This window comes from Nicotiana tabacum, chromosome 18 (genome assembly GCF_000715075.1).
Source record: "Nicotiana tabacum cultivar K326 chromosome 18, ASM71507v2, whole genome shotgun sequence".
Lineage (NCBI taxonomy): Eukaryota > Viridiplantae > Streptophyta > Magnoliopsida > Solanales > Solanaceae > Nicotiana > Nicotiana tabacum.
In genome coordinates this window covers 7,077,854-7,092,713 of record NC_134097.1, presented here as the reverse complement: position 1 = coordinate 7,092,713, position 14,860 = coordinate 7,077,854, and the positions used below count along the sequence as shown (strand labels likewise).

General features: G+C 32.4%; 1 protein-coding gene and 1 pseudogene across 1 annotated transcript; one reads left to right on the top strand and one right to left on the bottom strand.

The window, feature by feature from the left end:
- Positions 1 to 288: 288 nt before the first annotated feature.
- Positions 289 to 4,400, top strand: LOC107825876 (F-box protein SKIP1-like; annotated as a pseudogene).
- A 4,829-nt stretch (positions 4,401 to 9,229) lies between these two features.
- Positions 9,230 to 14,091, bottom strand: LOC107772942 (shikimate O-hydroxycinnamoyltransferase-like). The gene is given in 2 exon segments (NM_001325150.1): positions 9,230 to 10,114; positions 13,666 to 14,091. Coding segments are annotated over 2 exon segments (1,311 nt in total).
- Positions 14,092 to 14,860: the final 769 nt, after the last annotated feature.

Below are 14,860 nucleotides of genomic sequence, written 5' to 3'. Positions count from 1 at the left end.
GAGAATTTCTATTATAATAGGTCTATTTTAATAGTTCTAGAACTCTTCAATGTAATGACAGTCATAGTCTTTCCACTCGTAAAAGTAAATTTATATTTTAAGTATATTTTTGTAAATCAATATTATTATTTATATTTTTATAATAATATAATTTATTAAACAACAATTTATTTTTTTTAATTTGTTAAACTCGGTATCAAGTTAAACACCAACAAATAAATTGGGACGGAGGGAGTATTAAATTGACGAAATTGCCCTTTACTAGCACTTATTAATAAGTTGAGAATCAAAATTTGGTAAACAGGAGAAGTTCCATCAGAAATGGACGCTGACAAAGAAAGGAAAACCGAGTCATGGCCGAACCATGACTGGGCCGAGTTAACTCAGTTATGCCTCGTCGACATCTTCTCTCGCCTTTCCATCGAAGACCGATGGCGCGGAGCCATGTTTGTGTGCAAGCCATGGTTTCAAGCTTGCAAAGACCCTACCCTCAACTCGGTAATCGAACTCGAAGCTCAGTTCGACTCGGCCACTGAGTCGTCTCGTTACTGGACACCTGAATTCGAGCGCAAAATGGACTCTATGCTTCGATCTGTTGTACTTTGGAGTGATGGGTCTCTTACTACAGTCCGGGTTAGACACTGCTCTGATCGTTCCCTAGCTTTAATTGCTGAAAGGTAAACAAAAATACTCAATTGCTTTTAATTTCAGTAGTTATTTTTATTTTATTTTTTTTCGGTTGAGAAGCTTGTATGTATCCCGTAGAATTGAAGTAATTCCTCGTTGAAATTTATGTCGTAGTGTTGACTCAGATACAGAATTTAAGAAAAGAAAAAGAAATTTTTAAAATTTATGGTCTAAAATAAACTATAGGCAGAATAGGCTAATAGATACATTTACTTGTCCTTTTTTGTCATTCCGGTCCCGATACTTTACAAGGTTTTATCCAAACACACCGTAGTTGTTAAAACGCACTACTTTAAACTTCTCTAACCGTTGACTGAGCATATGTGGCAACTTGATGACCGAGTTGGACAAAATACGTGAATTTCACGATTATAAGGAGTCAGAGTGAAAAAGAAAAAGAAAATTAATTTTTTGAAATTAAAGTGTAAAAATAATGATATGTCATAAAAAATCTGATGCGGAGGACTACGTGTCATCCACATTGTGCATTTGAAGAACATGTTGGGTAGGAAGGGTTTAAAGTAGTATGTTTTTAACAACTACCAGTGTCTGAATGAAATCTTGTGGAGTACAAGTACCGGGATGACAAATCAGGACAAGTAGAGGTATTTATTAGGCTATTCTGCCTAAAATATAAATAGTTGTGTGGCCGTAGAAATTGTAAGAATAACTTGTTTCTAAATAAGGAAATGTGACATTCTTTTTTAGACCGACTAAAATGAAAAGAGTGTCACGCTAGTTGTGTGAGGCCTTTTTTTTGCTTCGCAATTTTTGTGGATACAAAAGTGTAAGATCTGGGTCTACAAATATGTGAGATAAAAACATGCCTCACATCAATAATGTTAGTTGTGTGAGGCACAGCCTAAAACTTTTCAATAAATTGGGACGGATGGAGTAGCTTTTAGTACCAACTGATGAAAAGCACTTAAAGTTGGTTTTATAAATAAGTTGTAACTTAATTATTTGTAATAAACTTCTTCTTCTTTTGTTAAAATGATTTAAATATCTTTAAAGTTGTTATCACCGTAAATGAGCTGATTATTCCAAGCTAATTGGTTCAAACACAAAATAATTTCAAATTCAACTTCAGTTCTACACTGATTACAAGAGATAATATTTACTAGTAATAAATAGTATAAATTGCTTATTTGAAGTGGCTAAGCTAGCAAGTTTGATATTGTAGAATCATTCACGGAACTTATTGAATTAATTTGCTTGTTTAGTTGCACAGTTTCAGCATATTTTTCTATCGATCTTGCTGTCCGTTATAGTAAAACTTACCCAGAGTATTTGGTTTTAAAAATCTAAAGACCCATATTTTTTTCAATTGAGATGTTAATCAGAGAAATCTTGAGAAAATTTTAATATATTGGCGGAAAATGGGATTTTTAAATTGAGGTAAAACTGGGTAACCAAGAAAATTTTGGAAAAGAAGAAAATAAGTTGGCTGAAATTGAATATTGTGGTTGTACTGAACTATGACTAGAAATAAAATGTTGAATGTGAAGATTGTGGACACTACCACCAGATTGTTTCTCATGTCTTTTTGGGGTTCTAAACTATTTATGTTTTTGGGTATCAGGGTTTGGGGATTTATGTATGATCATCAAAATAACCATTTAAGAGGAGAATAAACTGAATTCACACATTAGATAGAATTGATGCAGTTGGAGCCTATGTTGTTTGGAATCTCCAAAACGCTGCCGTGCCCGTGTCAGATCCCTAAAAAATCCAGGATCCGATACGCACCCGATGACATTTTTGGAAATTCAAAGCAGCATAGATTGGACCTGGATATTGCTTTCTTGTGGTTTAGAATGGAGGCTAAATCTTATAATATGTATGATCAAATTGTAATCTGATGTGTTTGATAAAAAGTTACCTTAACTGTTTATGTATAAAACAATTTCCAATCTTTTAAGAAACGATAAAGTTCTGTTTCAGTGTAGAGTTTATTTTTCTCTTCCTATTTCTTGTTTCGTTAAGATGGAAAACTGGGCTGGATTTAACTTTCCTAGTCTGGTGAAATGAGAATCATGGATAATACAGGATGATGGTTTCTGCCTCCCAACTTGATGAATCTAATGTGGTTTTGCTCCTAATGGGTCGTTTGGTAGGGTGTATAAGAATAGTGCGGAATAAGGTGTATTAGTAATGCATGGATTAGTAATGCATGGGATAGTAATGCAAGCATTAGTTATGCAGATATTATTTCTTATCTAGTGCTTGGTGTGGTGTATTAAAATTATAATGCATTGCATAATTTTTAAGAAAAATAGTTGTTTACAAAAATGCCCTCCATATTCTCAAACTTTAAGGGACTTTAAGGATAATTTTCTCTTTAACCAACCTAATGCATGCATTAGTAGCCTTGGTATTACTAATGCCATGGTTTTCTATGCATTACTTATACATAAAATAATACCAAGTATGATGTATAACTAATACATTAGTTATACACAGGTTGAAAAAATATACCAAACAAGGTATTAGTAATGCATAGAGCTAATGCTTGCATTATATTTTCTAATACCTCCTACCAAACCACCCCTAAGTGTGTAGTTACTGGTAATGATAAATCTCTATATTTACTTATTAGATATAATAATCTTACTTTTGTTTTTTTGGCATTGCCTACCAGTTAACATAAACCCATAGATTTTATTCTGTTAGATTGCTTTTTGACAATCGCTTTTCTTGAACCGATGGTATATTGGAAACAGTCTCTTTACCTCACACAAGGTAGGGGTAAGGTCTGCGTATACACCACCCTCGCCAAACTCCACTTGTGGAATCACACTGGGTATGTTGTTGTTGGTTTGCTTTTTGATAACTCTGGTGCTTCCCGAAGACAATCTTTTGCCTAGTTTTGGAAAAGTTTTCGTGGTCAGTATTTATGACTGGTAAATAATGGCTCTGTATATTCTTTACAGGTCTCCAAACCTTCAAGTTCTCTCTATCAAATGCTGTCCACATGTAACTGATGAAACGATGTCTAAGATCGCCTTAGGGTGCCCTTTGCTCAGGGAACTCGATATCAGCCTCTGCTATCAAATATCTCACATGTCTCTTGCTCTTATAGGACAGCATTGTGCTAATTTGAGAATTCTGAGGCGAAATTTCACGAGTAGGTTAGATCTTTCCCGACAACAATGTTTTGTCCCCGAGGAGTATCTAGATGCCTATCCTCAAGATGGCGATTCAGAAGCTGCTGCAATTGGAAAATTTATGTTCAAACTTGTGCAACTTGAGCTTCGTTTCTTCGACTTGACTAATAAAGGACTTGCTTTGATATGTGAAGGGTGTGTAAAACTTGAGCATTTGGATCTATCTGGATGTACAGATGTTACTAGCTCGGATATTTCAAACGCCTCATTGAATCTTAAGCAGTTGAAAACCTTGAAGAAGCCTCAGTTTTACTTCTCAATGTTAGGATCTCACACTGAGAGGTATATATGGGCACTGGCAGCTGAATGATGAGCGTTTCCGAACAGGTAACATCCGAATTTAATCAGGCAACGAATGAGCGATGATAAGCACAATGATCCGAATTTGGATCATTGTGCTTTCTAATCAGGCAAGGAATGAGCGTTTCCTCGACTGCTTGTATATTGTGCTTTCTAATTGTGTACTTAATAAGGGCTATGTATAAATAGAGGAAGATTATGTTTAACGCTCTTGATTACTTAGTAGAAAGGTATAGTATTCGACGAGCTTTAGCTGTGTGCATGTGTATATACATGAGATAATTGAACATAAGTACAACCCACACATATACATTGCAACCAGGTTGTGATCCAGTCACGACTTTGCAAATCTGTAGCCCAAAAGATAATAGGTCAAGGTTCAAAAGAACAACTTTTTTCATGCAAGGTTCCTTTTACTTTCTCCTTTGGACAAGTTTAGAGATCAAAGTTGGAATTATGTACTAGTGATTGTAACATGCACAATGATAGAGCCAATCTTTTCCATTTTTTTTTGTTGGAAATATGGAAAAATATGGGTTGATTCATATTTGACTCGCTTTTAATAAAATAGATATTCTCAACCATTTTTGAGAATAATATGAGCGATTTTTTTGTAAATTTTATCCATTTTGCCAGCACTAATAGCCTGTTTGGCCAAAAGTGCTTTTTGGCAAAAAATTGAAGTGAGCTTTTAGATAGAAAAAAGTGTTTTTGAGGAGAAGCAGAAGCAGTTTTTAAGAAATAGAAAAAAGTAACTTTTCTTCAAAAGCACTTTTCTGAGAAGCACTTTTGAGAAAAATACACTTAGAAGCAGTTTTCAAAAGCTTGGCCAAACACTAATTACTGCTCAAAAATGCATTTTAAATTAATTAGCCAAACACAAATTACTTTTCACCGAAATGAGGTGTAGGACATCCCACCTCCAGGAGATTCCAAATATGTCAAGTAATGTCAATGGACAAGAGTCAATTATTGCTCAAAAGAACAAAAGAGGAAACACATTCATTTCATCTTCCATCTTTATTGTGATCTGACAAAAGCCAACAGGAGATAATTGCATCCATTGCACCTAATTAATCTTGAGAGGTAAAGAGGAAAAAGAGGCCAAATCAGCTTTAATGAAAAAGGGTGAGAGAGTATCGTGGTGTACGAGATATCCCGCGTTTATATAGGGTTTGGAAAAGAATCGTAACATAAGAATATTAATGTAGACATCCTATCCGAATGCAAGCATAAGTGGATACTTCTACGGCTGAACGTAATAATTAATTTTGATATTTGAAAGTTCTTATTTTCACCCTTTTACATGCAAGTCTAAAAGGTAATAACTCTTTGATATTACCTTTCACCAATATCATTGACTTGTCTTAGCATCATATTAGTAGGGCTGTCGTCAAGCCGAAGCTGGTTTTAATTTGTTAGTTCTAACTTTTAAGTAAAATTAGGAAATTTCGTGCAACAAACTGCCTTTTTTTGTTATATGTTATTGCGCATCATTTAATTATTCACATAGCCACCTTCGACTTTAGTTCTCATCTAAATCACATACTTTGCCGTTTTAAAAATATTATTTTTGTTTGACTTGGTACAAACTATAATAAAAAATGAATGACTTTTGAGATATGTGATCTTAAATAAATCATAGTATTTTTGTGGGTAAAACTTTTGAAATCTTTAATCTAAAATCTGTTTAAACATTTGCGTGATTATAAATATTTTCTATATTTATTTACACATCATAATTTTCGACTTCGATGAAGGGCGTTCGGCTCCGTCCACCTAGCTCCGCCCCTAATTATTCATATACACTCAATTCAATAATTTGTCATATCTACGTCTCAATCTCCTTAATTTTCTACGTCTCAATCTCCTTAATTCTCACGTCATTTTCTGTGGCACGTGATGTGGGACCATTGGGATGATACTTTTTTTTGTTAAAGCGTTTGTACCTAAAATGGGTAAAAGAAACGTTATCTACCCATCTAATTCATTAAAAAATGGATTGGATAATAAATTTTTTAAAAACGGATCGAATATGAATAAAAATTATATTGTCCACTTAAAAAATAGTTAACCAAATGGATAACTTAAGTATTTAACTTTTACATTTGAACAACCTCAAATTGGGGGTTCCTCAAGTTTTGGCAGACTAAGAATTTTCCCATAAGTGATCATATTCAAGAAGTCATGGATAATATGGATATCCATGGCCCATATTATCCACCGGATAACCCGTTTTTTATCCGTCTCAAATACGGATCAGATCAGATAAATTTATCTGTTTTTTAAATTATCCGTTTTCGACACGCTCATATCCGACCCGCCCCACCCGTTTGCCACACCTATTTGTGCATTTCCTTTCTCGATAGCCACATTTGTGTAGAGAAAATGAGATATTTCTCCATAGACTTTTGTGGAGAAAATGAGATAATAAAAGTCCTATTCCAAAAATAAATGTTGATAGGAACGTAACAAAACTTGCTTAATATGATCTACTACATTGCTGTACCAAAGTATCTATTCAAAGTTCCATTATTTACTGTTGATGTAATTAGATGTGGTATATTATGTGAAAATTATAGCATGTTTCGCCAAGCTTTCAGAGAAGTGCTTTTCTCAAAAATAGTTTTTAAAAAAATACTTTTGGCGAGAAACAATTTGTGTTTGACAAATTATTTGCAAAACACTTTTGAAGCACTTCTCAAAAATAGTTTTTTAAAAAATACTTTTGGCGAGAAACAATTTGTGTTTTGGCAAATTATTTGAAAAATACTTTTGAACAGTAATTAGTGTTTGGCCAAGCTTTCGAAAACTGTTTCTAATTGTATTTTTCTCAAAAATGCTTCTAAAAAAAATGCTTTTGAAGATAATCTACTTTTTTCTGATTCTCAATAACTGCTTCTACTTCTCCTCAAAAGTACTCTTTTTCTTCTAAAAATTTGGTCAAACGCCTTAATTTTTGGTCAAAAATATTTTTGGCTAAAAACAATTATTAATGAGTCAAAACAACTTTTCTTTGTTAATCAAGATTTAACTTATATCTGCTGACACAAATTCACGATAATGCAATTTAACTTAATGTAACAAGTCACTACGCAAGGTCGGAAGAAGGGCTACACCCTAAAGGATGTGATATAAGCTTACCTTAATACAAATATTAGTCTATTCCCACAACTAGGAGTGTACAAACCAAACCGATAACCCGCACCAATCCGAAAATCCGAGTCAACCCGGAAAAAAAATCCGACTAGTGGTTTGGTTTGACTTGGTTTGGTATTAAGAAATAAAACCCGATCATAATAGGGTTGGTTTGGTATTAACTAAAAAAAGTCAAACCGAAACCAAACCAACCCGACATTACATGTATACATATTTTATATATTAGATAGATAAAAATATTTATTAGAATGTAAGTTATAAATATTTCTTAATTTTTTTTTATAATTTCAGTATTTAGCATAATATTTTAAGTTGGTTTTATAGCTCATGTAAATGTTTGTTTTTGTCTCGCCCATAAAAGAATAATTGAGCCCAAACCAAAACCTAGTCCTAAAGCAAAACTAGATTAGTCCTAAAGCCGTTCTAAAATACTTAAACAATTGAAATCATTTTGTCTCTTCTCCAAAAGCAAGAAACTCTATCGTTCCATTCCAAAAACCCTCAATTAGATCAAACCCTATCAACTCTCTTTTGCTCTCATCGGTAAAGTTCTTCCCTTTCTCATTTTACATGTTTTCTTTTAACTGCATACATGCGCTTTGTTTTTTCCCAATTAACTAAAAAATTTCTTTTTCCGATTAGCGAATTCTTTTGCAAATCTGTTGTATTCCTCCCTATTATAGAATTCATTTGTTTATTTTATTTCTCTTAGATGATTAACATGAGTAATTGACTGTTACTTAAAAAGATATTAAAAAACTTTTTACTTATATTTTGAATCATTTGGTTAAATAATATGGAGTATGTAAAATTAAGAGTGATGTATTTCCTACATTATTTTTTACATTGATGTATTTTCAAGGAATATAAGTTTGAAGACATGTTAGAATAAGTCCAGAAAATTGAGCAAGTTGAAGGAGGTAATAATTTATATTCAATTGTTAATTAGTATAGTTATTTTTTTATATTATTTAATATTAAATATGTTAATTATTTTTTTTCTTTCGGAATATGCAGACTCACCTTTGAGGATTGATTAGAGGGATAGTTAACTACAATTTGCTTCATGATTATTTTTTAAATCTTTACTACTTTAAGGTAATTAATTAAAAGAAAGTTGGTGCATGGTTTTTTAATTGATTAAGAAGCTTTTATATTACATTGTTTCTTTAAGGTTCAGTTGATTTGATAGTTGGAAAAATTAGACTTTTTACAATACTTAAACAATTGATTTGTCCATGATACTCTAACCTGCTCTTTCTAATTATTTATCTAAGGTTCAATTGAAGTTATGTCAATTGCTTTAAGCTTTTATTAGCATTTTAGTGTAAAGTGAAAAATAATTTATAAAATAGAGACCTTTATAAAGTGGAACCATACAACCTATTGACTAGCATAGGTCAATGCTAAAAAATAAAAACATGGTTGTTATTAGTAAAATTGTATTTAGGACTATAGAAATATTTGGAGCACAAGTTTATCGAAAAAAACCCAAAAAACCCGAGAAAACCTGATATTGAAAAACCCGACTTTTGTTGGTTTGGTTTGGTCTATAGATTTAAAAATCCGATACAATTAGTTTGGTTTGGTAATTACAAAATCCGAACCAACCCGACCTATTTACACCCCTACCCACAACTTCCCACAACTTAACCCATGACCTATACATCAGGTGAAAACAACTTTATCGTTTCTCAGAATTGAAAAACAAATGTGATCACAAAGGAAATATAGAGCTGCAAGCTTAGACATGGGCAATTACATAAAAAGATCAATTCATTACAAAGAATTTGAAAACAAACTGACCCCCCAAAAAAACAATAGAAAACAAGTTACAAAATGCCTTAATCCAAAACCACACCACACCTAAGATAATTCTCAAGTGTTGGAACATTCTTGATTTTTTTTTCAACCTCTCAAAATTCATACAAATACTTCTCAAATAGTGGCATGTGATCAGCATCTAAACAAACAGCCAAACGCAAGTTCCTATCTTTACTATTTGGACTTGGCAATATATAAACTGTCCCTTCATATAAAATGCAAGCTGGTCCCATATGAATTGGCCTTCCCCATCCAAAATCTGAATCATGAACAGGCAATCTAGTCCAACTATTAATATTAAGATTAGGGCTAGCAAAGTACGTCGGTCCACGGATTAAAGCCGATAAATCGGGCAGTAATTCGAGGTAATCGAGAGCTGATCTTAGGTAATTGTCATCCATTTTTGATAATGCACTATGAATTCTCTTGGCTGAATTTGTCAATGGTTCTTGTAAAAGTTCACTTGATTTTGCCATAGGTGTGCCTGTGAACACAACATTTCCTAAGTAACCTGGTGGCAAAGGAGGGCAAAGCCTAGACCTACCATCAGTGGCCACATGTAATTTGGTCAATTGATCGTCGGACAGTGCACGTGCCTTGCACGTGCAACGCCAAATATGGGCCGCGAGGATTTCGTAAGTGCTACCATCATGTTTGGACTTGGACTTTAGAAGCCCAAGTTGGTCACTAGAGAATTTTAACATGGTTGTGGTACTAGGCTTTGGGCTAGTGGATTCTTTGGTTTTTGATGATGAAATAAGAGATGGAGGAGGATGATACTCGACGTGTTCGAACGACGATGTCGGTGGGTCCCGTGCACGGAGGAGGGTCCGGTCAATGAACGGCGGGATGACGACGGAGAGGCCTCGGGCAATATCGGACCATGTGTTGATGAAGTGAATGGATGAGAGACCATCTGATAGAGTGTGGAATACTCCTCCACCAAGTGAAACTCCACCACATTTGAAACGAGTAACCTAATTAAAAATTACACAAAATATTAAATTTAAGTACCAATCTATATTCATACTACTACAAATAGCAAGAAATGTCACTGCAATACAAAAGTTCTAGTACTATCAAATTTAGTAGATATACAAATAACATGTAATTTCTCATATTAAGTCTGATATGATAATTTAAAAATTAAAAGTTTCTATAACAACAACAATAAATTCAGTAAATTTTTCACAAGTGGGGTCTAGAAAGAGTATATGTGTATGCAGACAGTGCTCCTACTATTAAAGGGCAGAGAGATTATTTTCGATAGACCCTCTAATAAAGAAAAAATACAAAGAAGCAATAACTATAAATAGTAATAACAAGTTATTAAGAAAATTGATAGCAATGAAATAGTATGCACTAATAACAATCTAACAATAAAAAGATACTCAAAAAATTCATCATTGATGCCAATATATTTTTAAAAAATATATGGCTCAACGTAAGTTTATGAGCCACATTTTTAGACAAATTTACTAGGGAGATGTGACATGTGAACTAATTTATGGACCAACTTGCTAGGGAAATGTGAGTTGTGAACTATAGTAAATTTTATCATTTTATTAATGCTTTCACATGCACAGATCCAAATAGGGTAAAGAGCACAAATCCAAACACAAACCTTTCATACTGATGGAATCTTAAAATATTAAAACTATATTAAAACTATGTATGGCCTACGCGCTGCGCCACTTGTTGTTTACCATATAGTCTTTATGATTTATTATCGTGGCGGGGCAATAAATACTTATTCATCTTTAATTATAGTTTTGAATTCGGATTTTGAAAATAAAGTCGTAATTGATAGGGATATATACTCTTAAAATTGGACTATCCAACGAGAATCTGGAGTAGCTGGGCTCAAAGCGAATACCGAACGCAAGCGAATACCGAACTCCGGATGAAATAAAATAGTGATCAGACAATACAGTCATATCTATGTATAATATCATCCACATATAAAAGACATTCAGTGTAAAAGCTAAGTTTTTCTCGAAATCGATTTTTATATCATGTTATAATATATCTAATTAACAACACTTCACTATAATATTTAAAAAATATCGGAATAAACGAGATTATTATAGAGAGGTTTGACGGAGTTTTGGATCTTGGTCTTTGGGCAGCTTTATGTATTCCTTTAAAATATATTAATTTCTATTTCGGAGTGGTTCTGTCCTTTTTTTTTTTTCTTTTTTCTTCTCTTTTTTTTAAATACTATTATCAAAGACAAATTGTGTTTATTGACTTTTTTTTTTTGTAATAAGTTTAACACCTGTTTGAAGAATAAGATAGCACTAATTAACTTAGAGGGATCGTTTGGTTAGAAAAAAGTTATTCCAGGATTAATTATTTTGGGATTAGTTGTCCGGGATTAATTATTCTGCTTTTCTACAGGATAAGAAAACAGTGCAATTTCGAAATAACTAATCCCATGATTAATTATACCGTAATTTTTTCTCCAACCAAATATGGAATAAACTTCTTAAATTTAGTCCCGAAATTAATTATTACTTATCCCTCGTTCCAAACGAGCTCTTAGCAATTCACATTTATGGTTTTTGCATTATTCCTCCACCTAGTAATTTATAATAAATGTATATTTGCCCTAGATTTCTTGTACCTTTTTCTTTTCTCTCCCTAGATTTGTGTACCTTATGAAACTAAAAGTGCTCTCTCTTCTCTAAAATTAAATGTGTCTGGGACCATCACAATCTTGAAAAATTGACAGCTGCCAAAACCTAATTGCACCTAAAATTATAAATTTTTAAATAAATATAAAATTTTGAATTCGTAATCTTAAAAAATTTTCACATTAGAACCCATAAAATTTAAAGTTAAGAGATAAATCTTTTCCCGGAATACCTTCTACACCAAACGCATAATCGTTGACCTAATCTTCAAAGTGGGTGGTTCAAAAGTAATTGCGACGAAAGTGGCCACTTAGCTATTGCTAGCTTGTTACTTTAATTAGTTTATAGTCCTAGTTAATTAAAGACTTAGAAAATATTGCTACTTGAAAGTATGTACTATTTTTTTTTTATTTTCCACCCGGTATCCGGTACCCGTATTGAAGTCCGAGAGTATGTACTATTCTTTTTTTTATTTCCCATCTAGTATCCGGTACCCGTATTGAAGCCCGACTATATCCGGGTTCACGCCATGTAGGGCCCCATTTAGGAGGAAGCGCTCCCTATTAAAAATATTTCCATCCGAAGAACTCCAATAGACCTCTCGTTAAGAGAAGAGCAACTCATCCATTGCACCCCTTGGTGGTGAGTATGTACTATTCTTAAAGCAGAGTAGAACAATTCTATATTTTCATACTAGAAAAAGGAGAAAGAAATAGTGAATCTCTTAGTAGGTGTTTGGTCATAAAATTTATAATTTTTGAAAAAAAGTAGTATTTTAAGTTATAGTTGAAAAATGGTATTTGAAATTTGAAATTATATTTGGACTGTATTTCACTTGAAAAATATTACAATTTTGCAAAATTTTACGGACAAATACATATTTGAAAAAAAAAATAATCTAAAAAATCTAAAAACTTTTATGGACAAACCGGGCCTTAGTTGAATGACAAGAAAGTAGGTGTCTATATTTTCTTTCCATTTTCAGTAAAATTTCTTTCACTGTTTCACCATCTCACAGCTTCTACTTTCCCTTCGAGTCTTCCCAATCAATTTTTTTTTGGACCATCAAAATCTTATTCTAGCAGAAATATTATTCTTTCACTACTCGAAAGTTTAGATTCTATATATTGATAATATAAATATTTTTTAAAATTAAACAGGGGTGGATCTGAAATTTGAACTTTATAAGTTCGAATCAAGATTCTAACACAGCCTCATTTTATTTACTCTTTTCAAAATCAATTACTTATACTTATTTAGTAAACTTTTTAACACAGTGCGAGCTAAATCTACTGAATTCATCTGAACTCATATCTTGCCCACTACCTCCACTCCCAACTATAGACAGTTAGATGATCATTATAAGTGAAATCAATAATCAAGAAAATTAAAGCAAAACATACTGCGACATATTAAAATATACTGATAATGTACCGATATACCCATCATCCCTGCCCCCGGCTAGATAATCATAATAAGTGAAATCAATAACATAACCAAGAAAATAAAGCAAGAAACCTACTACGACATATTAAAATATACTGATAGCGTACCGATATACCCATCATGTCCGTCCGGGCTAGATGATCATAATAAGTGAAATCAATAACCAACAAAATAAAGCAGAAAACATACTACACAGAGTCGGATGCAGTGTGGTAATTACGAGTTCAATTGAACCCATAACTTTCGACGCTGACTATAAATTTATGTGTAAAAAGTCATTAAACTGGCAAAAATAATAGATTTGAACTCATAACTTTAAAAATATAATGGATTCAATATTAAAAATCTTAAAAGTTGAACTCATAGAGTTTAAATCCCGAATCCGTCACTGCTACTATGATATATAAAAATATACTGATCGTGTGAAAATATATGAATATAAATACCTGAAAGATGATGAGGGGGAAAGTAGAAATATCACCAGAAGTATCAACAGTAGGAATAAGTTTCCTAAGTTCCAAACTTGGAGTAAAATCACCAAAATCATCAACAAAAGCATCACTTTCAGCTTCAACAAACAAAACTCCTTCTCCATTACAATTTATCTCAATTCTTCCTTGTTCATCTCTAGCTAATCTCCCAGCCATTGGATAAAATGAAACAAGAACATTACTTAATGCTTCTTTCATTACTTTAGAATCAAAGAAATTTGAAGATCCATTTGGTTTATAGAAATATACTGTTAAAAGATGAATTCTTCCAACTATTAAATCTAAGTTAGAATTCCAAAGTCTCTTTGTTGGTGTTGGTTTTGATGGTTTTACTAATGTTGATTCTTTGATGTTAATCTTCATCACCTTTTCACTTCCCATTTTGTTTTGAAAAATCAAAAAAAGATCAAAGATTTAGGTTAAGGAGAGAAAAGGGTGTAAATAAATATAATATATTTATGGTAATGAGATTTTCTTGAGGTGTAAAATGTGGAAAAAAAGAGAGGGAAGAAAGAGGTTAAGTCCTCCAGTACAAGGAAGAGTGGTGTTGGGAATGATTATTTATAGCCAAAATTATAGGGTTCCATGTTGATTTTTTTGGAGCTAATGATTTTTTTTTTCTAGAAAGTGCAAGTTGTTAAATTGGCCATAACTTTTTCCTTTTTTAGGGTATATTAATAATTAATTTCATGGCAGCCCTTTTTTGAAACATTGATTGATGACGTTTAAAGACTTTTTTTTTCATTTAAATATAGTGTATCAAAATTTACTAACTAGATAACAACAATAACAACAAACTAGTATAATCTTATAACTAAGGTTTGTAGAAGATAATATATATATACAGATTTTACCCTTAGCGTGTGAAAGCAGAATAGCTATTTTTGGTAGATTCTAAACTCAAGAAAAGATGAAAAAAGTATTATAAATAACAACAACATACTAAGATAATCGAATCAAAAGAAACAGATTTATTAACTCGATTCATTCAAATTCAAGTGATGTTAGTAGGTTACTAAGGAGGTAAAGCATTTTCGAACAAAAATACAAGTTGTTAAATTGGAAACAATGGTTGATGATCAGAGACGAATCTAGAATTTGATGATTGTGGGTGCCATTATATATCATTAGTGAAGGAAATTATAGTAGA